Genomic DNA, 27,975 nt, shown 5'->3' with positions numbered 1-27,975 from the left:
ACCCCACCCCACCCCCACCCCGCGGTCCTGACGTCAGCCTGACTAGAGCTGCCGCCCTGGTGCCGTCAGCAGCGCGCGCCCCGCCCCCGCGTCTCCAGGGCAACCGTGGCTTTCGATTGTTACTGTGGGAACCGGAGGTAACAGTCTACAGCCATGGTCGCCCCGCAGCACGCCCACGCGCCGCGCCGCGCAGCACGCCGCCAGCCCGGGATGGGGGAGATGCCTAGCAGGAGGAAGCGGAGGCGGCGAGTCCAGAGAGCCGATGTGCCTGCGGGGGTGGCGGGAGGTTCGGTGCAGGGAGGCGGTCTACTCCCGGGTCTGACTGCCGGGCGTCCACTGAAGCAGAGAAGCAAGAACAGTCTGCAGAGAATGCCTGCCTGTCCGCCTCAGTGACCGTCCGGTCCTCCCAGCCGAGGTACTGCAGCCAAGGGATGGCGAGAGAAGGGGTAGTCCTGGGATTTGGGTTCTTTTTATATCCTCGTGGGAGGGAGGCTGCTGGGACCTGGGAAAATGTTTGCTTCCTGGGGACCGAAGAGGGTAGACGGTGGAGTTTACCTAAATGCGCCGGGACCTTATTCTTCCAGGAACCCCTAGCTGAATAGGCAGAGGGTAACACTTGAACCCATTTCCTGATGGAAGCACAGCCTCCTCTCACTCCTCTTCCCTCTCTTTCTCCCTCTGAGGCTTGAAGGATAAGAAGGGTCCCCAACCCTCAGGAAGTCAATGGGATTGTAAAGTTAATCTGCCCCTAAACCATTGTCTGAACTATCACGGTCCTCATCTCAGTCTATTTCTAGGTACTGGATTCCAATTAGACACAGTGTCTCAAATTAGCCCTAAGAGAAAGAGTAAATATCAGAGAGGCTGAAGTCCTGTTGTTCCTGTGAAGAATAAGCAATGACTTCTTCAAAAACGCTCTCTGTCACCTGTCACCATCATTACCCACTGCAGGGGCTGACTACTGGATATTAGGTCCCTGGACAGTGTTGGAAATTGTTAATACCACCCAGCCCTGCCACCCATTTAATCCAATTTTTCTTTACTTCCCATACGCCCTCCTTCTCAAAACTACTTCTAAAGCAGTTGTTGCTGGTTTCCCAGCTGATCAACGCCCACAATGTCTTTCTCCTACCCAAGGACACCGAGGTCTTAGATTAAAATGCACTTGATTCTGGAATCCAGTGGACATCTGTGGGCGGACTGTAGTCTGTGAAGGTGGGAGTACTGCCCTGCGAAGCAGAGGTCCAGCCTGGCTTCATCATCAGCTGGTTATTAGGAGGCCATGTTGTCTCTGAGCCTTCTGTAAAATGAGACGAGAATCCCTCCTTTTCAGCAGGCCTGTTGTGAAGATGAGATAAGATCATGTAAGTAAAAACCTTTGAAAACTGCAGAATGCTATTTTGTTCTTACATATTCTCTTAGGCTACTATGTCCTAGTAAGGGGGTGGAGGGTGGTACTGGGGAGACCCCAGCTCTGGGCACTTAGAATGGAAACAGGAGAGGGGGGCACATCTCTCTGAGCAGAAGCTCAGGAACTGGGGCTGTTGAGGGTTCTTTGCTAAGGGATTCTCTCTCCGAGGAGCTTTAGGAACTAAGGTGGAGTGAGAGGTAGAAAAGAGAAATGGTAGGGATGTTTTGAAAAGAAGTGACAAAGTGTTTGGCAGTTTGAACCCATCTGGAGAAGGTTGTCGTGGGGGTCAGGGGGCAGAGGACTGACTGTACAACGTTAAGACTTTTTCAGGAGTTCCCGTCGTGGCGCAGTTGTTAACGAATCCGACTAGGAACCATGAGGTTGCGGGTTCAGTCCCTGCCCTTGCTCAGTGGGTTAACGATCCGGCGTTGCCGTGAGCTGTGGTGTAGGTCGCAGACATGGCTCGGATCCTGCGTTGCTGTGGCTCTGGCTTAGGCTGGGGGCTACAGCTCTGATTCGACCCCTAGCCTGGGAATCTCCATATGCCGTGGGAGCGGCCCAAAGAAATAGCAAAAAAAAAAAAAAAAAAAGACTTTTTCAATATCTTGGGAATCATTTAGGGCATCACACTGCTAACCTATTTTATGGATTAGAAAGGTGAGGCCCACCCAGGACAAGTAGTTCAGCAGTAATGAATGGTGGCCCTCTGCTCATCTTCTATGAAGCAGCAGAGAAAACCATGTCTAGTAAGGGTCCAGAATTTTGAGTTCTTGGATCTGAATTCAACTTTGGGTAAATTACTTAGCCTCTCCGTTCCTGTTTGCTCAGTTGTAGAATTAGATTAATAATAGTATCTACCTCATGAAGTTGTGAGATTAAACTAGGTAACTTTAAAGCTTCTGCTTAGCACGTCTGGCATAGTTAGCACTCAATAAATGGTATTCCTTTTCCTTTTCTCCAGAACTTAATCTCCTTAGCTGAACATGTTAGACCAATGGTTCTTAACTGGAGAGCCTGTTCCCTCCTTAGTGGAGTATATGAGAATCACACTTTACCAGAGACTTGCAACTACTCTCTACAGCAGTGGTTTTCAAGTATTTAATGCATGAGAATAACCAGAGATTGTCAAAATGCAGATTCCTGGAGTTCCTGCTGTGACACAGAAGGTTAAGAACCCAACTGCAATGGCTTGGGTAGCTCTGGGGGTGAGGGTTCGATCCTGACAGGGAACTTCAGTATACCACTGGAGCAGCCATAAGAAATGCACTCAGTAGGTCTGGAGTTGGCCCCAGGAATCCAAGTTTTGTGGGGCTTTTTTCCTTTCTTTCTTTTTTTGCTGAGCCCACAGAATGTGCAAGTTCCTGGGCCAGGGATCAAACCAGCACCAGAGCAGCAACGTGGGCCACTGCAGTGACAGTGCCAGATCCTTAACCTGCTGTCACTGAGGGAACTCCCAGGAATCCAAGTTTTAACATGATCGTGTAGCAAATGGTCCATGGGATCTGTGTGTAGAGTAGGGGGATAAGCCCCTCAAGATTCCCCATTGCTCCTGGAGGGCTTGATGGGAGGCGACATGTCTCACTTGCTGGGAACCCAGTGGACCACATGTTTCCTTCCAGTTCTGACATTTTGATTCTCTGCAGAATTCTCACCTCCTCACTCTGTTCCACCAGACACTGCTCTGGTCTTCACCTGCACCCTTCTAACTTTAAACCCTGCCTCAAACTTCATTCCCCAAATGTCTTTCCCTCTCTCCTTTACTCCTCCCAGTAATTCCAAATAGCAACTGTGGTGGTACAGGTTGTGTCACTTTCACCTCCTGGGGCCTTGCTCAAGGGGGAAGGCTGCCACTGGCAGGAGGGCATGTGAGCCCTTAACTGAGACCCACTCAGTGCATTCCATTACAAACTATTTCCAGAGAAGCCAGGAATCCAAATTTTTGTGTGAAATTCCTAGATTTTTAAATATCATAGACCCAATTTTTTCTAAAATGCCATGGGCCAAATCCAACAGCTCTGTAGCGGTAATTCAGTCCATTTCAGAGTCTCCTCCTTTTTCCAAGGAAGAGACCCCTTTAAAACACCAAGAGCAAGGCTGGGGCAGACTGGAGCAAGGGAGAATTTTCCTCCCACCCCCACTTTCTGCTGTAACAGCCCCAAACTGAGGAACTGGGTCTGTCTGGGCAGGTAACTCCAATTTTTTTTTTTTTTTTTTAAACAGCTGCTATCTGTAGTGAAGAATTCAGAATTTCAGGTAATTTAAGGCTATTAGTTTGGTTGTCTCAGGATGGGCTAGAATATTTATGCTGTATCCCCTAATCCAATTTCCTGCTCAATTACTAAACTCCTTGAGGGCAGCCATGCCTCTTGAGGGCCAGACAGGGCCTGTTACAGTGTTCCAGAAAAGGAACAAACTGGTGAGTCTGCAGAGGCAGAGTGGGGATGGAGGCTTTGATAGTGGAGGAAATGGTGAAAGTGAGTAGTCTTTAGGATGTCTAGGAACAGAGAAGAGCACTTTCAGACCACGTGGGCTGCTTAGGCCTTGGCTGTGATCACTACAGGGTAGCATCAATCTCAGGAACTCTGCGAATGGGGTCAAGTTTGGGAAAAGGTCGCTTCTGTGCCGTCTGGCTTCCATCCAAGGTTGGGCACCATCCTACCCTTCAAGCTCAGTGTTCAGAGGGGCAAAGACACTTATGGTAGAGAAAGGAGGGGACACAGGAAGCCAGGGTTTGACAGGCCAACACACCTCTTTGCGATGAGAACTGAGAAAGCCTAAACAGAGGAGTTCCCGTCGTGGCGCAGTGGTTAACGAATCCGACTAGGAACCATGAGGTTGCGGGTTCGGTCCCTGCCCTTACTCAGTGGGTTAACGATCCAGCGTTGCCGTGAGCTGTGGTGTAGGTTGCAGACGCGGCTTGGATCCTGCGTTGCTGTGGCTCTGGCGTAAGCCGGTGGCTACAGCTCCGATTCCACCCCTAGCCTGGGACTCTCCATATGCCGCGGGAGCGGCCCAAGAAATAGCAACAACAACAACAACAACAACAGATAAAAAGACAAAAAAAAAAAAAAAAGAAAGCCTAAACTGAGTGTGGCTCAGGCAGAGCCCTGCCAGGTGATTTCTTCCCCAAACTTCGCAGATGTACCTTCTTCCCTGCCTCATCCCCAAGGCCTCCTTTCCTTCAGCTTGGAATTCCACTAAAAATGTCTCAAGTGTCTATGCGCACACGAGCTTGTCCTGGGGCTTCGTAACCTGAAACACCACCCTGCGTGGTGCTGCCTTGGAGGCTGTATGGATGGCCAGGAATCCAGACTTTTAGAATTCTTAAGAATTTTTTTTGGCTGCTCCTGTGTGGCTCTCGGAAGTTCCTGGGCCCAGGATCAAACCTGCACCACAGTAATGACCTGAGCCCCAACAGTGACAAAACTGGATTCTTAAACTGTTGCACCACCAGGGAACTCCCAGACTTAAAAAAAATAAAACAGGCTTTCCTGTATCAGGAAAAAAATGCTCAAAATCCAATCACCACTTTATTGTGTGGCAGTCACAGTGCTTGCCAGTCTCTGCCTTCCCTGGGCCACCCTCTACTCATCCAGGGCTCCACTGACCTTTTTCATGTTTGAATATCAGATGCTGAGGTCAAAGTCCATTAGGGTCTCCTAAGCCCCTTCTCGAGTGCAGAGCTGGACTTGTATAATTTGATACTTGTCTCTTGATTAGTGATGGTGAGGAGCACTAACAGCAGTGGAGGCCCCAGGCAGGGGACAGTGGGGGAGGGCAGAGATGATAAAGGCTGCACCAAGGTCATGTGTCCTCACTGGGGGTGGGGGTGGAGAGGGGATGCAGAGCCAAAGGTTTTGTTGATCTTTACTCTGAGAACTGGTCCAAGAACTTGAGGTAGGCCTGGCGCTGAGGTGCTGCGGCTGGAATGAAGTGGCCCCCCGAGTGGGTGAGGGTGATAGCTCCAGCGAACCGGCTACACAGCTGCATGCTCTCCTGAGAGGGGATGACGCGGTCGGTGTCCCCAAAAACATGGAGCGAAGGCAATGACAAGGGGCCCTGCAGGATGGGTTCCTTGAGGCCAAGACCCCGGGGACAGAAGCCAGACACCAGGATGATAAACCGGGGCAAAGGGAAGCGGGGATCTCCAGCTTGTCCAAGAGCACACACAAGGGCTGCTAGCGCGGCCCCCTGGCTGAAACCAAGGATCCCATCAAAAGGCCCCAGTTTCTTCAGTGCCTGTGCCACCGTTCCCAGGGCTTCCTCCAGACCTCGGCACACGGTGGGCTCTTCCAGAGCTGAGAAAACATCAGCCTCCTGTTCTGAAAACCACCAGCCTCGAGGCTGCTCCTCCGCAGGGCAGGGCTCTAAAGGGGAGAGAACAGAGTTAGGGCAGGGGGGGAATCCTGGGGAAAGATATGAGGAAGGGAGTGAGGGAGGGTTTGGGAATGAGAGGGAAAGAGAGGCGGCTCAGGTAGAGAAAAAAGTCTGGAGATAATGAGGCGGGAAGCTGACTGAGCCGGAGGGGAGACAGAGGTCACACTGGGAGGGCCAGGCTGGAGTGTGAGGAGGCGCTGGAATGCGAGAGATGGGCAAAGAGAAGTGGGAATGGGGCAGGACTGAGGAGGGGAGGGACAGGGTGGCGGTATGCGGACAGGTTTTACAGGGACAAGGCAAGACAGAGATGACTCGGGACGCATTTCCGGGCGGGGACCTGCTCACCGGCGTCTAGCCCGGCGCCCTCGGAGCCCGCTGTGTCCACGACCGGGTGCGGGCCGCTGAGGCACACGAGCTCGGCGCGGCCCCGCAGCGCCTTCCGCAACGCTCCGGTCTTCTCGCGGAAGCCCCGCTCGCTCTGCCGGAAGCCCGCCAAGCACAGGACCCGCAAAGGCGGCCGCGCGGCCATAATGCGCGGCAGGCGCCAGAGGAGCCGGAAACGGCCTTTCCCCGAGCGGAAGTCGAACACGAAGGGCGGGACCCAACGCCTGCACCACCCAGGAGGTGGGCCTCAGAGGGAGAGGGTGTTGGCATGGCAACCGGGAAGAGGGTGTGGCGCGGCCAAAGCTGGGGTGGGTACCTGGGGCCAAGGAGCGTCTCAGGGAGCGAGCGGCGCCACCTTCTCGTCCCTGCAGCGGCAAGCATCGCAAGCCCCGGCTGGAGAGGGGCGCGCGGGCCCCTCCTGCACCTGAGGTCGTAGACTTCGGTCAGGGTCCCGCTGGTGAGCCGTCCCCCAGCCCGCTGCGGTGCATTTTCCGTAGCGGCCGCAGGGTGGCGGCTTCGCCTCACGTCTCCAGGGAGGCGGTCAATGCCTGGCCACGCCCAGGCCTCTCGGCCCTGCGTGGGATCCCTTCCTACCTCTTCCAGCGCCAGCCGGCCCGCGGCTTGGAGTGGCCGCTCCCGCCCGTGGTTCACCGTCCATGGCCCCAAGGAGCTGCCAGCGTAGAAGTCCATGGGGTAGGGTTGCTGCCAGGAAATGTCCCTCAGGGCCACTGCCGCCTTGGAGAGGAAAACGGGACAGTAACATTTGCCAACATCTTTCTATGCAGGATTATTTAATTCAATCTTTAGGGTGGCCTTGCAAGGCCGTATTATCCCCATAGCACAGAAAGGAAACGTAAGGTTCAGAGAGGGGAAGGGCCTTACCATACAGCTAGGAAGTGGCTCAGCTGTAACAAAGTGCTGCCCACCCACCCCACCCCACCCCACTGGGATCCCTCCCTCCCTCGACAGAACCAAGTACAAAGTCCACCCTCTCCCAGGGATTTTCAAAACTTAAAGTTACCTCATAGGGTGTGAGCAGCGGCTTGGGGAAAGCTGTGCCCCAGTCAATGGAGAGGCGTGGACATGCCACCTGCACCCACCTGGGAAGGGAAATCAGGTCAGATCCACAGAGGGGGGACACCCCTTTCCCGGGCAGCATGCTCAAGAACATGACTGTATCCCCAAAACATCCAGTGAATGCTTAACATTAATTCTAAAGAAAAGACTGTCCCTGCTGTTTAGAGTTCCCTTCGTGGCTCAGAGGTTAACGAACCCAACTAGTATGCATGAGGACTCAGGTTCGATTCCTGGTCTGGCCTCAGTAGATTAACGATCTGGCATTGCCCTGAGCTGCAGACGTTGCGTGGATCCCATGCTGCTGTGGCTGTGGTTAGGCCAGCAGCTACAGCTCCAATTCGATCCCTAGCCTGGGGACTTCCATATGTCGCAGATACAGCCCTAAAAAGACTTAAAAACAAAAACAAAAACAAAAAAAACCCCACACAACAGTGTTGCTTGCTTTCTTCTGCTTCCTCCACTGACCATGAGCTTTCTAAAGGAAGGGCCTGGGCAGTTTATTTGTAATAGTATCCCCAGAATCAAACTCCAGTGATTCCACCTGAAGAGTGCAGGTGCTAACCACCCCTCAGAGACTCATCTTGTGACTGATGCTGCCATTGCCTGTGAGCTCCCAAGCCAGACAAAGTAGGCATGACCCATAGCCAAAGGCAGCCCCTGCTGGACGAGTGCTCTTTCATGACCACGGAGGCAATCCCCACCAACTCCAGCCTTCTGTAGGTGCTGGGCAGGACCCAGATTCTAAGCTTCTTCACCCAGAGTCATATAGCTAGATAGGTAAGGTGGGGAAACGTACACATCCACCTCAGGAAGAAGGCTAAGTTTGCTGGGGAAGATCTCAGAGAGCAGCAGCCTCACGAAGGGAAATCCCAAGGCCCGAAGTCGAGATTCCAGGTGCTGTTGGGAGAGGCAGGAAAGCTGGGGTCCTCATGATCAAGCAGCCAAGGCTAAATCCCTCAGCCGACTGCTTTTCCCAACTGGGTTTCCAGTTAGTTTCCTCCTCGAGAGGCCATCCCGAGTCCTCTGACCTCCAGAATCTTGGGACTGCCCTGGCGGCCCAAAGTGCCCAGGATAAGGCCCCAGGATTTAGCTGAGCGGGCAGTGGCTATGGCTTCTTGGCGGTTGGCCTGCATGCGCTGGTGGTCATAGTGCTCTCTGGACAGGATTTTGCTGTATGGGTCATATCTGGAAAAGAAGAAGCTGTCAGGGTCACAGTGACAGCCACTCACACAGCTCCCTGAGTCGGCCCCTTGGTCTCCTGGCCCTTTAGGCTCTATGCAGATGATTAGGAACAGAAGCAAGAGCAGGACTGTCATTGGGAAGATCAGGCCCACAGCTGGCGCAGGCAAGAATGGGAGAGGGGGGAGTTCCCACTGTGGCTCAGTAGGTTAGGAACTTGACATAGTGTCTGTGAGGATGTGGGTTTGATCCCTGGCCTTGCTCAGTGGGTTAAGGATCCAGCGTTGCTGTGAGCTGCAGCATAGGCCGCAGGTGAAGCTCAGATCCGGTGTTGCTATGGCTGTGGTGTAGGCTGGCAGCTGCAGCTCCAATTCGACCCCTTGTCTGGGAACTTCTATATGCCACAGGTGCGGCCATAACAACGAAGGGGAAAAAAAAAAAGACTGGGAGAGGTTCTGGGATCTCTGTGTGAATCCAGAGGACGGGCAGGTGCTGTGCAGCAGCAGCCCTGGGTCTGATACTCAGATATGGGACCCAAGTGCCTCAGATCCTTAGGGCTAAGGGCTATAAAGCAGCCAAGGAATGAGCAAGTTTCAGCTGACTGAGGGCCTCAGTGGCAGGAAATCCCACGCCCTTCCCAGCTGGTCAGCCCAGCTTAGCCCATACCGATAAGCAGGGACACTGGGGTTGGCAATCATGACAGATTCCAGATGGAAGCGGCCGTCTCCGAGGTACCTGCAGGGGGTAGAAAGGGGGCAGTCAGTGTGGGGTGGGGCACCGGACGACTGAGTTCTCAGCTGGCTGTGCTGCTGAATGTGAACTGGGACGAGTCATCATTCTCACCGCCCCCCAACCCCCACCCCAGGCCTAGGTTTTCTCACGAGTAAAATAAGGAGCTTGAATTGGACCTTTAAGGCCCTTCTGTTACGTAACGGAGAATCTAGGGACTGTGCCCCTCCCACTCCAACCTTCTGAGAGAAGAGTAAAGGGACAGCCAAGGCCACAGAAAGGCTCTAGAGATCCTAACTTGGAGGTGGGGGGACAGATCCTCCCTCACCTGGCTCAATATAGATGTGGGAAGTAGTGTTCAGGGTGTCATCTAGCCGTAAATGAGCTTTCAGAGTACACACTGGCTACTCTCTGCCCCAACAAGCTCTTGGGTCCGGTTACTGAGTTGTAATAATAGCCACTGTTTACTGGGCCTGTGCCTTCTGTGTCCCCAGCCCGGGCTAAACACCTGACATGTAGGTGTTTCACTCAGTCCTATCAGGTAATCCTCCAAGCAACCCATCGTATCCCCTTTTCACAAAAGATACAAGTGAGGTTCAGGGGTGTTAAGAAATTTGCCCAGGAATTCCCATCGTGGCTTGGTGGTTAACGAATCTGACTAGGAACCAGGAGGTTGCGGGTTCAATCCCTGGCCTTGCTCAGTGGGTTAAGGATCTGGCGTTGCCATGAGCTGTGGTGGAGGTCGCAGAAGTGGCTTGGATCCCGAATTGCAGTGGCTGTGGCGAAGGCCGGTGGTTATAGCTCCAATGAGACCCCTAGCCTGGGAACCTAAATATGCCACAGGAGCGGTCCTAGAAAAGGCAAAAAGAAAAAAAAAAAGAAATTTGCCCAAAGTCACACGGCTGTTAAGCCGTCTATCTGGGACTTGACCATAGGCTTAACCACCAGCTGTACTAAACAGGCCCTGGGAGACGTAATCCCTAACTGGACCTTCCCAGACCCCGGAGGGGCCAGAGCATAAAAGACAATCTGCATAGCAGCTCCTTCTCTCTTGCAGACCACTCTGATCTTTGATGAATGAATGGCCATCACTCAAGGTGTCCCTCCCTCCAACACACACTTAAAAGCCCCCAAGGGTAGGCATCGATGAGCTCAAGAGTTATGCAGGCACAGGCACGGGGGAGTGCCCCACAGGGAGCAGAGCTGCCAGTCTGGGCTGGGGAGGGCTCTCAGGTGAGCCTGTCTAGGGGCACGGGGTGTCCTGTGTGGATGCAGCAAGGCCTGTGGGACCAACATCCGCAGGCTCGGAGGTGGGGCTGAGTCAGGGGAGTGGCCCTCCCTCCTTCCCTGCCATTAGCGGGGAATGGGGCTCCCCTCCCCAGTCTCAGCCGGGGGAGCTGTCGGCTCTGAGGCTGGCTGCATTCACACAACATTAAGCATTTCCATTACCTAAAATAATTAGGCGGCAGGAGACACGCTGCTCCTGCTTGTTAGCTGTCCGGATGCTAAATTAATGGGGCTGCAGCCTGGGCGTGCCCATCCATCTTCTCCAATTATATTCCCACCATGTCTAACCCACCCTCATTCCCCCCAACAGCCCGGATTCCCGCCCCACCCTGGGCATAACCTTCTAGATGTTGGACAGAGCACTGGAGAGGGACACAGGAACCCTGAAACCCTATGTGGTCCCTATTGTGCAGGGTGACCTTGAGCAAATGGCTAAGAAGCTTTACACTGGGTTTCCTTTTCTGGATGAGGAACTTCAGGCCCCTCTAAGGGGATACCTCCTATGTCTCTATGACTGGTCCCCCATTTTTCACTTACACAACAGCCTCCACCTCCTTGGGTAGGCGGGGGGATGTGCAGCCCAGAATCTCCCCGGGGGACAGGGGCTTACACTGTGGGACACTCACACGATACTCAGCTTTCAGCTCTTGGGCAACCGCCTGTAGGGATAATGAGGAAAGGGAAGTGGATGAGGAGGGAGAGCTAAGGCCAGAAGACCGGCCGGGAGCACCTGACCTGGGATCCAGGAAGAACCTGGTCGCTATCTGTCCACTCACCTGCAAGGTGGACACAAACTGAATGGTGCTGACCAGCGCAAGGGCACTGGCTGGGGGAAAGGTGAGGCGAATAGAGTCCAGCAGGTGCGTGGTGTCTATCCGGATGTCCACAAAGACGTACAGCACCCGGAAGTCTTGGGTGGAGGTGTCCATGGGAACTGGGAGGAGGAAAGAGTTCAGGAGACGTTGTTTGGGAAGGCAGGAGGGGCAGAGGGCCAGGCTCAGGCCCAGGTCTCTGAGCAGCCAGGACCAGTAGCTTGCTTCAGCCTGAGGGTGGAAGGAGGGGTTAGGGGAGATTGGGGGTGTGGGTGGGGGTCATAGGTCCCTTTGAAGCTTCTTTTCTGTCACTTGGCTGGGAACCCAGCCCGCTCTACAGCAGCCTGTCAAACACTAGCATCTGGGACAGCGGCATGGTTTCCAAGGCAACCAGATCCAAAGGAAAGATCCACCTGCAGAGCAGGAAGGCCAAGGCCATCCCAGAAACCAGAAGAGAACTCGTGTCTGCAAGTAGGACAAGGCGCTGTGATGGAGATTATGGTCCAGTCCTGCCTCCCTGCCAAGCCCTGCCAGCCCCTGGTGTCCGGGCCCACCCTACCCAGGCAGCTGTGGCCATAGTGCACCAGGAAGTCAGCTCCCAGGGCCCTTGCGGTAAAGTCATCCACACAGCAAGCCCCGTAGGTCACATCACCCATCACCATCACTTCGGCTTCTGTGAACCTGTGGGGGTGGGAATAATAGGACAGTGACACAAGGACTGAGGTGGCAGGGAGACCTAACTGTGTGGAGGGATCTCAGGGCCCAGCTTCACTCTCCCTAGCTCTCCCAATTCCTTGGGTTGGCAGCTGCCACTTCTGCCAACAGAGTAGGAGTGGCCCAGCTGCTACCTCCCCCAGGCCTGGCAGTCGCTCCTGGAACTGTAGCTGTATAAGGACGGTCTCTGCAGCACCCTGTTCCCTCTGCCCAGGCTCAGAGTGCAAGAAGGACCCCCAACCCTCAGCCTGGCATATATGGGTCAAACACTGATGGCCGATGCCCTGACTCATGCCACCCAGAGCAATGAACACACACACACAGGCAAAGGCCCCCGCTCCCGCCCTAGTTCTGCAGTGTGTGGGCATGCACGCGTGGACACTCACAGCCTCCCTGTCGCCCAGACCCCCTGCTACCTCCCCACCCTTAGTCAGGGCCCTCTGTGACCAGGATGGGGAGGACCCATGAACAGCTCCCCCACAGCACATGGCACCACCCACACGCCTCATGCATCAGGAAGAGTGGGCTCTGGCCAGCACATTGCCATGGGATCTGCTGCCAGGCCTGAATCACTGGGGGATGGGAGTGGGTGGGAAGACCCCACACCCCCTGAACTCACCACAGGAATGGGGCCAGAGGACCAGCTCTTCCCTGAGACCCACTCCTGGGGCATAGAGTCTGGCTCAGTGATTGGGGGGGGGGTCCTCCCCTTTCCTCTCCTGGGGGTGCGGCAGGAAAGCTGAGCTGCTGCCAGGCAGTCCCCTCACCCCATCCTCAAATCAGGCTGTGCACAGAAGCAGATTATTCACCTCCTTAGAATGCAGCCCAGGCGTCTGAGTCAGCCGGAGCACTTAATTTTTTATAGATTAAAATGTATGCAAATTGGCCCAAGCCCCAGAGAGCATCCCCAAGGGGCACGAGGGTGGGAGCAGGGAAGTGAGTCTGTGGCAGCGGGCTGAGGAGGGGGTGGGGGTAGGGCAGCAGCAGGGAAGTGGGAGGTTCCCATCACGAGATGACCTCCCCTTTCTTCCTTCGCCCTCCCTCCCGGGCCTGTGCTGGTTCCAGATGGCTGAGCACTCACCCCCCTCCCAAGGATGGCTCATTGTATTGAAGAAACTTCGATGAGGGAGGTAGAGGAACTGAATACCATCTCTAATGTGCTTCTCCCTCTGCCAAGTCCTTCCTTGCCCTCCTCCCCCAAATGTGCCAGAGAAAAAGTTTCCCCCAGCCAGACCCCCAAGCGGACCATCCAGCCCACTCCAGGGTCAACTCTGACGACTCTTAGCTTTTTCCTCAGGCTCCGCCACCTGCTCTGGGCCCAACTTGGAAGATACTAGAATTGACTCAATCCTCCCAAAAATTTTTTTTTTTTTTTTTTTCAGTGGAGGGCATATTATAGAGGCAAGCAAGTATCCCAGCAGGCTAGGAGTTTAGTTTGGGTTTTTCCCTTGAGGTGTGTCCCTTGGGAAGGGACATGGCAAGGCGGAGGTTCAGCAGGAAAAAATGACGCCAACGGGCAGAGCTGTACCAGACGTGGGGAAGGTCTTGGTTCAGGCCCAAGCCTCACCTTTCCAAGATATCCACAATGGTACAGGCGAAGAGGAGGAGGCCTTCAGGCATTTGTAAGGCCACTGCAAGACAGAGCAGAGATATGAGAGCAGAGGGATGGGGATGCTGCCCCTGGCTGGGCCTCCCCCCACCCCGCCCACGAACCCAGCTCAAAGCTTAGGGCTCACCTTTCTTGGCCTGGGCCTGCTGGATCCTCCAGATGGTCTTGGGAATCTCAAAGTTATAGTTGGAAGGCAGGACTTGGATGGCTGCCTGCAGCTGGGGGTTGTTCAGGATCTCAGAAGGGATCTGATTGGCCAGGCGGCTCCGAGGGGCTCGACCTAGGATGAATGCAAGGCCTGAGTCAGCGCCTGGCCTAAACCACAGCCAGATCTGACTGAGCTGTTATATCACCACCCAAGTTTAAGGCCCAGATCCCAGATGTCAAAGGGACTGACTGGTCAGGCCTTCTTCCCCACTGAGTTCATCCTGAAGTTGGAAAGGCAACCCATGAAGGAGGAACTCTACATAACTAATTTCCCTATTATGAGATTATTGGGAATCAAGGACTCAAGTCCATGAATGGGGTGTGCCTCATCCCTTACCTCAGGAGAGTAGAGCTGACTCAACTGAAGGACAAACAGGAAGAAAAGTCCATACAACTGCTCCTTGATAAAGAGCAATCCTGAGGAAAACCCAAGAGCCCAGCTAGCCCAACCAGTCTGTGAAAATGTCCCTTTGCCCCGGCCCCTGAGAATGCCTTGAAGTTCTGAGATCCTGGATATGAGATCTATCAGCAAACTGTTACAAGTACTAACTTAAAAGTCTGCTTTCCTGGAGCTTCCGCTATGGTGCAATGGGATTGGCGTTGTCTATGCAGTGCCAAGGATGCAGGTTTGATGCCAGGCCTGACACAGTAGGTTAAAGGATACAGTGTTGCTGCACATGGAGCTGCAGCATAGGTTGCAACTGCAGCTCAGATTTGATCCCTGGCTCAGGAACTTCATGTGCCATGGGGCAGCCAAAAAAAGGAAAAAAAAAAAAGGCTGCCTTCCTCACTTGAGTCCAATTGACCATGTCTACACTGCTTAATTCCCTCTCATTTATTTATTTACTTGCTTTCTAATATATTTATTAACTATTTAGGACTTCCCATTGTGGCTCAGTGGTTAACGAATCCGACTAAGAACCAGGAGGTTGCGAGTTCGATCCCTGGCCTTGCTCAGTGGGTTAAGGATCCGGCGTTGCTGTGAGCTGTGGTGTAGGTTGCAGACGCGGCTCGGATCCCAAACTGCTGTGGCTGTGGCATAGGTTGGTGGCTACAGCTCCGATTGGACCACTAGCCTGGGAACCTCTGTATGGCATGGGTGCATGCCTGTCTTTCCAACTTCAGGATGAAAACTCAGTGGGAAAGAAGGCCTGACCAGTCCCTTTGACTTTGGGGATCTGGGCCTTAAACTTGGGTGGTGATGCAACAGCTCAGTCAGTCAGACAAAAAGACAAAAAAAAACTATTTATACTTCCACTTTTTTTTACAATTTTTTTTTCTACTGTACAGCATGGTGACCCAGTTACATGTACACATACATGTACACATTCTATTTTCTCACATTCTCATGCTCCATCCTAAGTGACTAGACATAGTTCCCTCTCATTTAAAAGGGAAGTAAACACCATACAATTAACTGACATAAGTCCCCAAGTCCCAAGGTTCTACTCCACCTCCCACCTCCCACCCCAGTAAAGATGGAGAGAATATACTCTAGTCAGAACTATGGACAAACAGGAAAGGACAGCCCATTAGTGGCTAGTAGTCTAGTGGGAACAAATGCAGGTACCCAAACAATGACAATCCGTTGATTAAAGAAAAAAGCACTGTAGACCTTTAGCAAGGCTGCAGCCCTCAATCGGCATCCTACTACCCATAACTCAGTTTAGCCCAATCCCCAGTTCTCTCTTTAGGCACCAGACAGCTCTAGAATGTGACAAGGCGAGAAATAAATTTATTCAGAGAATTATTATTATTATTATTTATTTATTTATTTTGTCTTTTTGCCTTTTCTAGGGCCGCAACCGCGGCATATAGAGGTTCCCAGGCTAGAGGTCTAATCGGAACTACAGCCGCCGGCCTACGCCACAGCCACAGCAACGCGGGATCCGAGCCATGTCTTCGAACTACACCACAGCTCACGGCAACGCCGGATCCTTAACCCACTGAACAAGGGCAGGGCTCAAACCCGCAACCTCATGGTTCCTAGTCGGATTCGTTAACCACTGCACCACGACGGAACTCCTCAGCGAATTATTTATTGAGCCTGCACTATATGCCTAAACTTCTGCCAGGGATTCTGCCAGACCTGACACTTCAGCCCGGGGCTGGGGTGGGTGGGGGCAAGGGTGGTGGTAGTGATGGTTCAGTGGAGAACTAGAATGGCAGGCTAGAACTCTAAGTCCAGATTTAAAGGTTACCACTGCTATGATTTTTGTTCAGTTGTCTCAAAGGGCCGGTGTCTCTACTCCTGCCCCTCACAGAAGCTCCTCTGACAGGCTCAAGTCCCTTGTGTTGCTGGGGTGTGGGAGCTGCTAATTCTAGCAGCTCAATTCGTCCCAAGGGCCAGTAGGCGCCTCCTCCTTTATCACTTGGCTGTAACCTTCTGCTTACGTTAGTATTCTTCCGTAGACTGCGAGAGATCCCTGAGGGTAGGGCTGCAGTCAAGTCCATACACCTAGCACAGGCCTGCTGCAAGGGTCGGGTGAATGAAACCTTGCGCCTCTTCCCTGAAGCATTCTCCGAGGGCACGCTAGGGGAATGCCTGGCTCCCTCCCTCCCTGTCAGGTCCGTCTTATCCGTGAGTCTATAAGCGTCTGTCTGCCCGCCAAGGCAGGGAGGCAGCGTTTACGGCTTGAGGACTACGAGCTCCTAGGAGGGGCTGCTCCCGACCATGCCTTACGGCTACAAAAGAAGGGCCGGTCCCCCTGGGCTGCAGCGACAGCAGCCCGAAGCGAGTGACGGCGAGGCCTTCTGAGTCTGGCGCAGAAAGGCGCTGCTGCCGTTAAAGAGGGCTGGTCCTGTCCCTGACTTGGGGACCCTATGCCAAGATGCGAGATCCAGAGGCCGCACCCGTGTAGTACCCACCTCTGCCCGGGCCGTTTCGGCCGCGGGGCTCTGTGGCCTCGGCCGCAACTAGCGCCGCCATCATCAGCTGGCCCACGTTGGGACCAGAAAGACAGCACTAGAAGAACGCTGAGAGCGCAGACAAGCGCGATCGATCGCCGATCGGCCAGCGACGGGCGGGGATTTGGAGGCGGGCACCACGAAGGAGAAAGATAGGGGCGTGGCTAGAGTGGGCCCCTGCCTCAGCTCCGAAGGTCGTGACTCTCCGGAGCCCCTAGTGGTCCCCGAACACCGCTGTTGCGTGCTCTCGGCGACTCTGTCCCACCTCCCCTTCCTTCCCGGCAACCCGAAACTGGCTCTCCCGGAACGGTGCCCCTCTATTTGCCAACTCTTTGGCCCAGTTCTGCGGACAGAGTCTTGTGAAGGGGGACACCACCAGGTCTTCCTTCAGCTCTCCTCCGTGTCTCCTCGCTTATGGGCCCTGGTGGCGGTGGGTAGGGGCGCATTCCCAGCCTCTGAGGACCCCACTGACTGGACAGGACAGAACTCATCGGCCACCGGGCCAGTTCCAAGTTGAAGCTTGGTGCCGATTTCCGGAGCGCCGGGGTGCTCCTTACACCTTAGAACCCACAGGGTGAAAGGTTCACGTGTGAAAAACTGCTACCAGGGTAAGACCCCCCCGGCCTGAGGGTGCTTTCCTGGGAGGGTTCAGAAGTCCAAGGTCTCAACTGCCTAAACCTTCCAGATTCTGGCCAGTGTTTGCCCTGCCTAGGCTGCCTCTCAGGCCTTGGTAGCCTTTCTCCTGATCAGGGGCCTGAGCTCCTGGGATCCCAAAGAGAAGTCAGAACAGCCAGCGAGACAGACTTGGCCTTTGGAGGAGCAAGGTATCTGCAGGACTGGCTTGCAGCAAGGTCTGCCCCCTAGAGCAAGGTTCCCCCAGGGCTGTTTGCCCACCCAGCCCTCTGGCACACCATCTTTTTCTCTGCTCTGTGTGAGCACATCTGGCCCTTTAAGGCAGCTCTCTGGCCTCAGGCTCCCCTGGAGGCTCTCCCTGCTTGGAAACTCCTAATTAAGGTGCAGGGAGAAGTGAAAAACAAGCAGCCAGGGACAGGCCCTGCCTGGGAGGCTGCCTGGAGAGGAGGGCTGGCTGAGCAGGCTGGGAATGAGCAGCCAAGGGGAGGACCAGAAGGGGTCAGTGCTCTGCCTCTCAGACCACCAGCTGATGCTCTTAGGACAATCATAGCTTTGGACAGGAATGTAGCCAACATGGGTCCAAGGAACACCCTGTCACCTTGACAAGAGTCTAGCCTGGACTTTCCCATTTCCTCCAGGCTCTCTGGACCTCCAGGGTGCAGGATCTCAATTCCAGGGACACTCTGAGTCGAGTCTCTCCCCATTCAGGACCCTAAGGCCCAGCCTGTGGACAGTTGTCGCTCTGGCTGCAGCTGTGTGTTCCAAGAGGGAAAGATTGGCTCCAGCAGGGTAGCGGCTTCTCCTTAGCAGACCCCGAACCCCTTAGGGCCTTTCCCTAGGCAGAGGTGGAGCCTGTTAATGATAGAAGGCCCCCATCCTCATAACATTGCCCCACAGCCTCTGTTCTGAATGAGTTGCCCTGAACCCCATTAGGAAATAAGCATGTGCCCTCAAGACCTTGTAGTGCAGGACATGGGGGTTGCCAAGAACACCTCCATCTGTCTGTGGGGGTCTCCCTGCCAGAGTTACTCAGCAGTCTGAGTAATTACTGCCTGACAAGAAGGCGAGCACAGTGCACCCCCAACATTACACTACAACACCCGCCTCCAGTCACCCCCACCCCCTGGCTGGACTCCAAAACAGCACCCAGCCCTCCTGAGGCCTGAAATAACTCTGCTTCTCGCACTCACGCCCAGCCCCATCCAACTTTGCCTAAGATAGCGGAGACTGTGGGGCAGGGGGTCATGGGGAGGCGGCTTGAGGAGGTGGAAGGAGGATTAACATACCCTGATTCGGGCCCACACTTTGCACTGATCTGCTGTGTGACATTGGGCAAGGTGTTCAACCTCCCTGGCATGGGTTTACTGGTGGAGGGCCTCTGCAGCTCTCATCGAGTTCAGCTAGTATCTTCCTGGCAGAGCTCAGAAAGGGTGGCTCAGTCCAGCCCTGCAGCTGGTAGAGGTTGAAAAAATGCCTCCTCCACTTCTGTTCCCACCCCGAGATGGACCAATCTTAATCTTCAGAACAAGGTTACTTTTTCACCCTCAAGCACTTGAACGTTCTCTCTGGCCTACAATGGCCTTTCCCCATTTCAGCCTCATGAACTCCGCCCTCAAGGCACCTCTTCTGTGAAGCCTTCCTGGATGGTCTTTCATCCCCTTACACAGCTAGCAGAGTCCCCTCCCATACTGTGTACCTCTTCCTATCACTTTTGAAGATAGCTTGCGGGTTTTTCTTTCTCTGCTGCATCATAAGGTTCTGGAAGTCCAAGCCTATGTAGTCAGCTCAAAGCCGAAGCCTCAGTGGGGTTGAATGCATGTATGATGGAATGAATGATATTGGCCTTTTCTTTTTTTTTTTTTTTTGACCTTCCTATCATGCCAAGTTTTTCTCCAAAAAATTTTCTCGAAGGAGTCACATGACTCTTTCTTCCTGGCATTCCTGGATTCCCTCATATCAGTTCCAGAACAATACCTGGCTTTTTTTCTTCCAACCACCATTTCACCTTGACTTAGCTCTCTTGGTCCCTATTAACTCTAAACTCCACAAAGGTAGGGACTTCACCTCTTTCAGTGGCTGACTCCTCGGGAATAGTAGTGCCCCACATTGAAAGACCCTCAAAAAATGTGCCTTGAATGGGTGACTTAGCCCACTCTTTTCCCCTTCCAAAACCCCTCTTATTCCCGGCCAGCAGGGGGTGCCGGCCTCCACCCAGGACTCATTTGGCCCGAACCTTCTCAGAGCTCTGCTCAACTTGTCCCCTGCCGGGAGCTTGCTTTCTAGGCGGTGCCTCTTCCATTTTCCACGAACCGCCTCCCCGCCCCCCGCCCCCCGCCCGCCCCCGCACCGCAAGACTTTGGGGTGGTGGGGGGGAAAGGTCTGTGTGGACTGAGGGACGTCAGAGGCCCCCTAGGCAGAGATGGGCCGCCTTAGACCCACATCAGTCCTCTCTAGGATATGCAACTGGGCCTCTCCAGTGCTTGCTGCGAGGTCTAGACCAGTCGGGTAGTACACTACACCTTTCCCATAAAAGAACAGCGTCCTGGGGCTCGGGATGCCAAGCAGCTGGGTCAGCCAGGGTGGTCCTGGGTAAGGAGGAGCCGTCGAGCCTCCGAGGAGGAAACGGAGCCGGCCAGAGAGGCTATGGGCAGGGGTGCGGATTTGCAATGGGGGCTCTGGGCGGCGGTCCTCGCATCCCAGCTGGTGGGCAGAGCGAACGCTTCCAGCCGCCTCTCTCGATGACCTCCAGCCGCGAAGGGCGAGCGGGAGAGGGTGGGGCTGCGGGTACGAGCTCCGGGAAGCCCACGCGGCCCGAGAGGGGCTTTCAAAAGGCCCGACGACCGGCCCGGGGACTGGGGCAGATACTTGGACGGACGCGGGCCGAGGATCGTCCCCGGGGGCGGGCGCAGCGAAAACACCTTGGGAGGCGGCGCCGCGCGGCTGAGCGCCGCTGCCCTGGGAATAGGACGGCGCTCAGCACCGCGAGCTGAGAGCACTTTCATAAATTTTGTATGGGAGGCGCTCCGTGAGCGGGGGCGGGGAGCGGAGAGAGAGAGGGAGGGAGCTAGCGAGCGGGGGAGGGAGGGAGGAGGAGAGGTGGGGGAAGCCGGGGGGAGGAAGGGAGGCGCCCCGCTCCGCGGATCTCTCGGTCCTGCAAACGCGCGCTGGGCGCTTTCCCTGGAGCTCGGCGGTGCGTGCGAGCGCCCTTTTGCAGCAGCCGCGGCGGCGGCGGCCCGAGGGGGCGGAGAGGAGGGGGCCGCGGTCTGGCGGCCAGGGGGCGGCGTCCCCCCTCAAAATCGCCTCCAAAGTGCTCGGGGCTGCAGAAGAAGGCCGCCGGCTCCGCGGAGCAAGCAGCTCGCCCCGGGGCTGCCGGGGAGCGCCGCGGTTGCTGGTGGGTGCCTGTGCCCTCGGCGCGGGGCTCGGGCTCACCATGCCCCTGCGGGGCCGGGCTGCGGGGCACAAGTGGATCCCAGGCTTGCCCCCGCCTCGACGCGCTCGGATTAGCTGCAGCCGGCGCCCAAGGATTTGAATCCGGACCCCGTGAGGGAGCGTGCCTAGGCCCACCTCGGAGTGGCGGCCCCGCGGCCAACATGCTTCGCAAAGGTGAGTTGGAGCCGCAGGGGCTAAGTTGGAGTTGGGTGCGCACGAGGCAGAGCCGAGAGCCCGGGAGCCGCCCGAGAGCTGCCCGGCGCCGAGGCTCCTGGCCGGGGAAGCAGCCTCTGGCAGGCTGGCGGGCTTTGCGGGGACGCACCCGCCGAAGGAATGCTGCTGAGGCTCAGCCCCCGACGGGGGCCGGTAGCGAGACACGGGATTTGTTTCCTGGATCAGGCGGCCAGGCCTAGGGAACCTTGGCTCGGCGAGGTCATTTCGAGACCATAGTGAGCTGCTGGTGATGGAAGGGGCGCCGGTCTCCTGGGACCTTAGCTTTGCCAGTATAAAGTTTTGCACTTGCAGGCTTCATCCCCTGCGCAGGCACACTCCGCCAGCTTCTGCCGCTTTGGTAGGGCCGCGTCCAAGCCGCGCTCCGGTGCAGCCGGCGGTCAGCACCGCGCAGGCCAGTCGCTCCCTCACTGAGCGTCCTGGCCTCCCAGGTGAGGCCCGGACGCGAGCGTCTTCCCTGCAGCCCAGTTTTGGTGGTCCCCAGAGACGGGCTCTGGTCACCCAGAGGCCAAGGGTTGGTGGCTAGCGCCTGATGTCCGGTCCCTCAAACTTTCCTTCTGCCTGAAGCCGAGGGAGGTGAAAGCGGAGGCCATGCCGGCAGCGTGCGCGGCCGGTTCGGGGTTCAACTTGAGGAGAGCTCGTCCGGGGACCCCCTCACTACGACCCTCGGGCTGCCGGCCTCATAGCAGAGCGCTGCAAAGTTGGCGCGGGCGCTGGGGAAGTCCCGCCGCGCCCCCACGTGGCTGCCGCGCGGGGAACTGCCCCCAGGGCTCCGGGAGGGCAGGTGACCACGCGTGAGCCCGCAGGCCCCGCCACCTGCTCCCCGGCCTCTGCGTCTACCTCTCTCCCCTCCCAGGTCCGGGAGGGTTGCGGCGCACCGTCGGGACCCCCTACCCCTCACCCTGTCCCTGGCCCGGGCCGGGAGGCTGACTAGCCACGGCGCCTGCGGCTGGCTGCCCGAGCCCTGCGGGAGCCGGCTGAGGCGGGAGCTCAGGTAGCTGAGGGGCCTGATCCCTGCGCTCCGAGCTCCAGCCTTAATCCGCCCCTGTTTCCATGGCAACAGACCGAGGTGTCGTAAGCACAGGATTCTGACCTCACAGTAGGATGGGGAAGGAGAAAGCGGGCAGGGGGAGGTGGTGGAGCATGAAGCGAACCCCAAAGATGGGCAGAGAGGAGCAGATGTGGGGGTGATGAGAGAGACCCCATAAGCAGGTCGGACAGGTGGGTGAAGAAACCATGCCTGCGCTGGAAGCAGTAAAAACTGTGTGGTAGTCCTGGCGAGCTCAGGTGTGGAGCTTCTGTTGCCCCACTCTGTCAATAGTCCAAAACTTGTGTGTGACTTGTGCCCTCCACGTGGGCCGATGCTGTGCAGGGGGGGCGACTGGGGGCTGCCTTTCACTGTGGGGTGGGGAAAGTATGCCGCTCACTGGCTCGCTCGCTGGAGAAACCACTCTACGGATACCTACCAGTTTCTTTTCCCAGCAGATAGGGGCCATGAGTCCTTTCAGCAACTGGCAGTGCTGGCCGGAGTGTCTCTGCACAGAGAGAGTGCTCTTTTACAGAGCTCAGCACAGGCCCAGGGCTGGGCCGCTGGGGCCTGCAGTGTGCAGACTTGCCCCAGTGGGGAAGGCCTCCCAGGCAGTTTTAAAGGCCGCCATGTCTGGGCTGCCGGTCTGTGATGGAGATAATAGAGAGGAACTGACATCTCCTTTCCCTTTTGGTCTTTTGTCTTTTGGCAGTTTACAGTTAAAAATGAGCCACGAAGCAGCCCACGCACTTTATTTATATGGTGTAAGTGCCCAGGGAGACTTGAGCAGCCTCCAGGAGCCTTCTTCTCCCATCCTGGCTAGCCAGAGGCCCAGCTTGGGATGAGCCCAGTGCATTCTGGGGGCCGCTTCCCAGGGGAAGGTTCCTTACCCTGCCCAAGAGGTGGCCACAGGAGGCTTGGCAGTCACGTGTGTTTGCCACTTGGGCTCTTTTTCCCTTCTTGCAGTGCTTGGTTGGCAGCAGAGGTTCTACCAATAAAGAGGTTTCCACCTGGATTGGCCTGAGGGAAGCAGGCAGAGAAGCCCTTTGCTGGGCTAGGCTTGGCTCCGGTGGCCTGGAGCCTGCTGCTGGGACATTGTGTGGGCAAAGGACTTTTATTTTGGTCCTTTCCTGGGCAATTTTCTACCGCGGCCCTTGATCCTGGTCCCCAGGACTGGTCTCTTTTGCACACACACACACATGCACAGGATACTTCAATTCTCTGTGTGGATTCTAGGTGTGCCCAGAGAAAAAGATACGCCTGAGGCTAGTGCCAAGAGAGGTGGCCATTGAAGTTTCTGCTTGTCAAATTGTTTCCAAAGGCTGCCAGCAAAAATGTTATAGGATGTGTTCAGAGAGCTGTTGCAGTTTTCCTGCCTATCAGATCAGAACCCTGCATGAGGTCCTGGCCCTGAGGGAGTTTCACAGTTTAATTATGATTTGGAAAAAGGTTTGAAAGGTGAAGAAAGAGCAGCCCCCCCTGGATCCTGGGGGGAGAGGGAACCACGAGCCCTCCCCTTCCTGCAAAGAAGCCCCAGAGGAGGAAGAAGGCAAGCATAGGCATTAGACCACCAGGGTCATCTCTCTGATTTCTGCTTGTCCTATTACAGTTAACAGGGTGCTGTCCCCAGGCAGGACAGTTCAGGGACTGGGGGGTGGGCGCTGCCTTGCATCTTATAATGAACAGACTCTACTGGCCACAGCCGCACCTCTGTGAACCAGAACAGCCTGGAGGCCTCAGTAGATCTTGCTGCTGACAGCGCTGGGTAGCTGAAGGCTTTAGCGGCGGCCCCGCTGGCTTTTCCATCTCCTGGCCTACCCTAGCAGCACTAAAGATATAAAAAGCAAATCTCTGGTCAGAGATGAGAAGCAGGCAGGGTAAGCGAAGCCCTGAGCCACGCAGCACCATCCAGGAAGGAAGGGCAGCCTGCTGGGGGTTTTGCTTTGCCAGAAGTGACCTGCTTAAGGTCAGGTTCTAGGGTTTTCATTTTTAGAGCTATAAAAACAGAATGCAAATCAACAGCCTCTGGGCAAATACAGAACCTTTCCTTAAAGTTTTTGTCTTGTTAAGCAAGGAAATAGAGTGCCAAATAGGCTTTGTTAAGTGGCAGTCTAATTAATAATTCAAAATCTTATAGCTGTCTTTCATTAGAATTTATCTGTACATCAACCACAAAATCAGTCAAACACACTCATTTATAAGTTAATGCCATCCCTTAATAATTCAGCAAGAGCTAGATTAAGGCCTGCAACCCAATAAGATGTATTTTGTTCTTTTGGTTTCCATAGCCAGATGGGCCAGCCTGTTGGCTGGATTGGGTCTCCTCTGTGGGAAGAAGAGAAGGTAGGGGGAGAAGGGGACCACAGGGTTGCCAGATGTTTCCGGAGGTTTCAAAGTCTGGATCAGAGTCCCCATGTGGCCAGGTATGAGCAGATTGCTCTTGGAGTTACTGGTGACATGACCCTCCTTGTCCCCAGTGGAGAGGGGAAAGGCGGAGAGTTCCATGGACAGCCAAGACACCCTTCTTTCTGTTAGAGGAAGTGTAGAGGGAACCTACAAAAGTCCTGCCTAGAAGGTTGAGATATGAGGCTTTTTAGCCCAAATCCAGATGCAGAAGTGGAAGTTCAGTCTCCCAGCCCAATTCTGTCCCACTCAAAGAACGCAGCAGCCTGGTGAAACCTAAGACACCAAGACAGCTCCCTTAATCGGGAGCTTCCGGGCTGCTGCGTTCCTCCAAGCTCCTGGTCCTTCTGTCGGCAAAGAGAAGGCAAGAGGAGGAATTTTAGGGGAGCACCAGGTCAGCTCAACAGAGAGTAGAGGCAGAGTTGCTAAATAAAGCGCATGCACGCATTTTCTCACCAGTAGCCAGATAAAAAGCAAGGAAAGCAGTGCAATGCTCCCCTTTTGTGAGCTCAGACAATGTAGAAAATGTGTTTCAGTTTGGTTCCTGTTGTGCCAACATGGGCCAACTCCTCACAGCAATTCCCAGGTCCATTTCTTTTCTTTTCTTTTTTTTTTTAGGGCCACACCTGAGGCATATGGAGGTTCCCAGGCTAGGGGTCTAATCAGAGCTATAGCTGCCAGCCTACACCACGGCCACAGCCATCGCAGGACCCCAGCCACATCTGGGACCTACACCACCGCTCACGGCAACGCCAGATCTTTAACCCACTGAGTGAGGCCAGGGATCGAACCCACAACCTCATGATTCCTAGTTGGATTCGTTTCTGCTGCACCACGACGGAAACTCCTCCAGGTCCATTTTCTGCAGAGAAACTGTTCAGGACCCAAACTCCCAACTTGGACACACTGGTTCTTCTCCTGCAGAAATGAATCTGAGTTTCTGGTCTCAGATGCAGGTGGCCAACCGTGACCCCCCCCCCCGGAAGGTTAAATGGTTCTGTTTATGGAGATCAGGTGGATAACTAGAGCAAACAGTGAATCTGACACCTAGAGAGGTTCGTGGCCAAGTTTGAATAGCGGCAGTCTCGTTCAGGGGGAAAGGGTAGGTGTGCCCCCTGACCTGTGGCAAAGTTGACAGCAGATGGGACCAAGGCGGGGGGCTTGGAGGGGGTGAATCCCAATGCCAGGCTTTGGAGTCAGGGCCTGAGAAAGGACAGAGCAGAAGTTCACTGGCTGGAGATGAGAAGGAGGGGGCAGGCATCGCAAAGGATGTCAAGAACGGATCTGTTTGGTACCATCTGCAGCGAAGTAGTGGTTAAGGTTAAAGCAGAGAGGAGATGACAGGGAGGGAACAGATGGCCAAGGAAGCAAAATAGCTGGTGAAACGGGAACAGAGCCTCCAGGGACGACAGAAGGCAGGACCTCCGTGCAAAGTGCCGGAAGCAGCCCTTTCCTCCAGAGACGGGGGGCGGGGGGGCGCTGGCCAGGCCACCCTGGGTAGAAGTGAGTCCGAGAGGGGAGTGAGGCAGGCACCCCAGAGTGAGGGCTTCCTCAAGGCTTGGGAGATGACCTAGGGAGACATTGGTTCCAAGGTGAGGGGACCCAGGAACAGGGACCTCCTGCGATGTCATTGAATGGGGGAGAGGAGACATGGCTGACCTGGAGTCCATCAAGGGGAGACCCCTGCAGGTCTCAGAGCCTGCATGGCTGAGCCTGCTGGGAGCAGGTCTGGAGGCGAGCTGGAAACTGGCAGCAGGGGATGGACTGTTCATCGCAACCCGCCTTGAATCCGATTATGCCAATCCCCATCCCCATGCTGACAATAGCTGCTTATAATTAGCCTGCTCCAAGGCTAAGCGTACTCAATGCCTCATCTCATGCAGTCTCCACAACCACCCTTCGAGATCGGTCTGTGCTTGTCCCTGTTATATAGATAAGAAAACTGAGGCACAGACGAAGGAAGCCCCTTGCTCTGGGTCATCCAGTTGGCACATTGAGTCAGAATGCAATCCCAGGTCTGACTGCCACCAGGCTCTTGTCCTCGTTCCCTTAACCTCTAAGCTCCACTGTCTCACATGCCCATCTGCCTTGATTTTTGTGGCATTTGTTTGGGGAGGTGCTGGGCACTGCTGAATCACTTGCGTCTCATTGCAGAGTTCCCTGCTAGTTCCCACGCACTCCCCTCCTGGTGTTCCCCTGGGAACATCTCTGGCTGGGACTTGGGGCTCCTGAGACCCTGAACCCCTCTCTCATGGGTGCATTTCCACCCTCCTTTCTGTCTGGGGAGACACACCCCTCCCCTGCTGTCTCCTGCTCTGGTTTCTTCACTGCAGGCAGAAATGGGACAATGGACCAGCACTGCCCTGCCTGCTTTCATGCCCTTGAGAAAAGCAGGGCCATGGTTTATGCAGGGGCTGGGCTCTGCACATAGGTTGCTCCCCCTGGCTCCCCTTCCAGGCTGGCCTGGTGGACTGACTAGCACAGCCACCCCTAGACTGGTCGGTGACTGGGAAGCAACAGCCCCAGGCGGGGGCAGTGGGCAGGCTGCCCTGGGGAGGTCCCTCTGCCTGCACCCGGCCTTCTCCTCTGGAGTATTCCTTCACTCCTGGGGGGCTGTTCCCACGGCCTGGCCCAGCCTGGTAGCGGGGTGGGAACTGCAGAAATCAGAGCTGTCCTTCACAAAGCATTTCTCCTGCCCCCTTCCAGCCATGGTTGAGGACTTGAGAGGCTGGTTCTTCCGATAGTTTGGAAAAGAAAAAGACAAGTAAAGCAGAGAGCCTAGCTGGTCTCAGGTCTCAGGGTGCAGATACCCACCTCCGAGCGATTAGCTCCCCTCCACGCCGGCGGGGCGGGGTGTCAGATCTAATGAATTTGCTCAGTGCTTCTGAGCCTGTGATCACTGTCTAGTCAGTCGGTGAAGTTGGGATCCCAAACAGCAAACAGCCCCTGCTATGTGATTCATAAGAGGCGCTCTGGAGGCCTCCGTGCTGGCACAATACTGTGTGTGTGTGTGCAGAAACACACCTGGTGAGTGTGCAACAGGCTCCTGGAGCGCCAGGGGGCTGATGTCACAGGGCTGAGCATCCTGAATGCCTGGGGCCCTGGCGTCTAGGTCAGTACCCCCCACCCGGGGGGGGGGGGGGTCCACTAGCGTGGCGTTGGCACCACAGCGGCTGGTGAGCCACTCAGTGGGGGCCTCAGGAAGGGGTGGGCCAGCACCATGCGTGCCACATGCCAGGAACAAACTCAAGCCAGTAAGTGGCTCAGCTGCCTCCGGGGGGTGGGGTGGGGCATGACACATCACATGTCTGCCAGGGGACAAATCACTGCAGCCCTGAGAGCTGAGGCCTCTTGGTAGCTCCCTGGGCTGATTCTAGAGGGCAAGTGGCACTGTTGGTCCTGTGGATTTGCAGGAAATGGAGCAAAAAATACCTTCCCAAGTCAAGAGAAAAGCCAAGTTCCCAACTCTCAGCCCACAGAGGTGGTGTGAGAGTTTGCTCGTGTCTCTAAAATTGTCCTAGCAGAGTTTACCATCTCTCTGTCCTGGCACCTGAGGCAA

General features: G+C 55.4%; 3 protein-coding genes across 5 annotated transcripts in view; 1 reads left to right on the top strand and 2 right to left on the bottom strand.

Moving 5' to 3' along the window:
- Positions 1-875: 875 nt before the first annotated feature.
- On the bottom strand, positions 876-6,351 carry OVCA2 (OVCA2 serine hydrolase domain containing). 2 transcript variants are annotated; one of them, XR_007131853.1, is made up of 3 exons: positions 6,134-6,351; positions 5,020-5,778; positions 876-1,338 (listed from the first exon to the last, which is right to left on the bottom strand). XR_007131853.1 is itself a non-coding variant. In XM_047757951.1 (2 exons), the coding sequence occupies exons 1-2, from the start codon at positions 6,315-6,317 to the stop codon at positions 5,279-5,281; spliced, it is 684 nt and encodes a 227-aa protein (XP_047613907.1). In that variant the 5' UTR covers positions 6,318-6,351; the 3' UTR covers positions 4,923-5,278. The 2 variants fall into 2 exon arrangements, 1 of the variants encoding a protein (XP_047613907.1); XM_047757951.1 differs by lacking the exon at positions 876-1,338 and having other exon boundaries at positions 4,923-5,778.
- Positions 5,642-16,765, bottom strand: DPH1 (diphthamide biosynthesis 1). Of its 2 annotated transcripts, XM_047757946.1 has the most exons (13): positions 16,655-16,765; positions 13,707-13,859; positions 13,538-13,601; positions 11,816-11,937; positions 11,221-11,378; positions 10,982-11,103; positions 9,095-9,163; positions 8,278-8,434; positions 8,046-8,146; positions 7,194-7,272; positions 6,767-6,907; positions 6,489-6,596; positions 5,642-5,778 (listed from the first exon to the last, which is right to left on the bottom strand). In XM_047757946.1, the coding sequence occupies exons 1-12, from the start codon at positions 16,716-16,718 to the stop codon at positions 6,507-6,509; spliced, it is 1,320 nt and encodes a 439-aa protein (XP_047613902.1). In that variant the 5' UTR covers positions 16,719-16,765; the 3' UTR covers positions 5,642-5,778; positions 6,489-6,506. The 2 variants fall into 2 exon arrangements, with proteins under 2 accessions (XP_047613902.1, XP_047613903.1); XM_047757947.1 differs by lacking the exons at positions 5,642-5,778; positions 11,816-11,937; positions 13,707-13,859; positions 16,655-16,765 and having other exon boundaries at positions 6,495-6,596.
- Positions 16,766-20,447: 3,682 nt separating this feature from the next.
- RTN4RL1 (reticulon 4 receptor like 1) overlaps positions 20,448-27,975 on the top strand; it is a 66,737-nt gene continuing 59,209 nt past the window's right edge. Inside the window, exon 1 of the mRNA XM_047757941.1 lies at positions 20,448-20,929. Coding sequence (XP_047613897.1) covers positions 20,917-20,929 — 13 coding nt within the window. The 5' untranslated portion in view covers positions 20,448-20,916. The remainder of the gene's footprint in view (positions 20,930-27,975) is intronic.

Source organism: Phacochoerus africanus, chromosome 14, assembly GCF_016906955.1.
Source record: "Phacochoerus africanus isolate WHEZ1 chromosome 14, ROS_Pafr_v1, whole genome shotgun sequence".
Taxonomy (NCBI): Eukaryota; Metazoa; Chordata; class Mammalia; order Artiodactyla; family Suidae; genus Phacochoerus; species Phacochoerus africanus.
The sequence above is the reverse complement of the archived record's forward strand: the minus strand, read 5'-3'. Positions and strand labels throughout refer to the sequence as shown.

Bases quoted from the DNA above. Each gene is read 5' to 3' on its own strand.
- OVCA2 (XM_047757951.1), bottom strand. From the start codon at position 6,317: ATGGCCGCGCGGCCGCCTTTGCGGGTCCTGTGCTTGGCGGGCTTCCGG. The intron at 5,779-6,133 runs GTGAGCAGGTCC...TCTCCCCTTTAG, and splicing joins GGGCGCCGGGCTAGACGCCG to AGCCCTGCCCTGCGGAGGAG.
- DPH1 (XM_047757946.1), bottom strand. From the start codon at position 16,718: ATGATGGCGGCGCTAGTTGCGGCCGAGGCCACAGAGCCCCGCGGCCGA. The intron at 13,602-13,706 runs GTGAGCCCTAAG...TCTGTCTTGCAG, and splicing joins GCAGGCCCAGGCCAAGAAAG to TGGCCTTACAAATGCCTGAA. The intron at 11,104-11,220 runs GTGAGTGGACAG...TTATCCCTACAG, and splicing joins AGTTTGTGTCCACCTTGCAG to GCGGTTGCCCAAGAGCTGAA.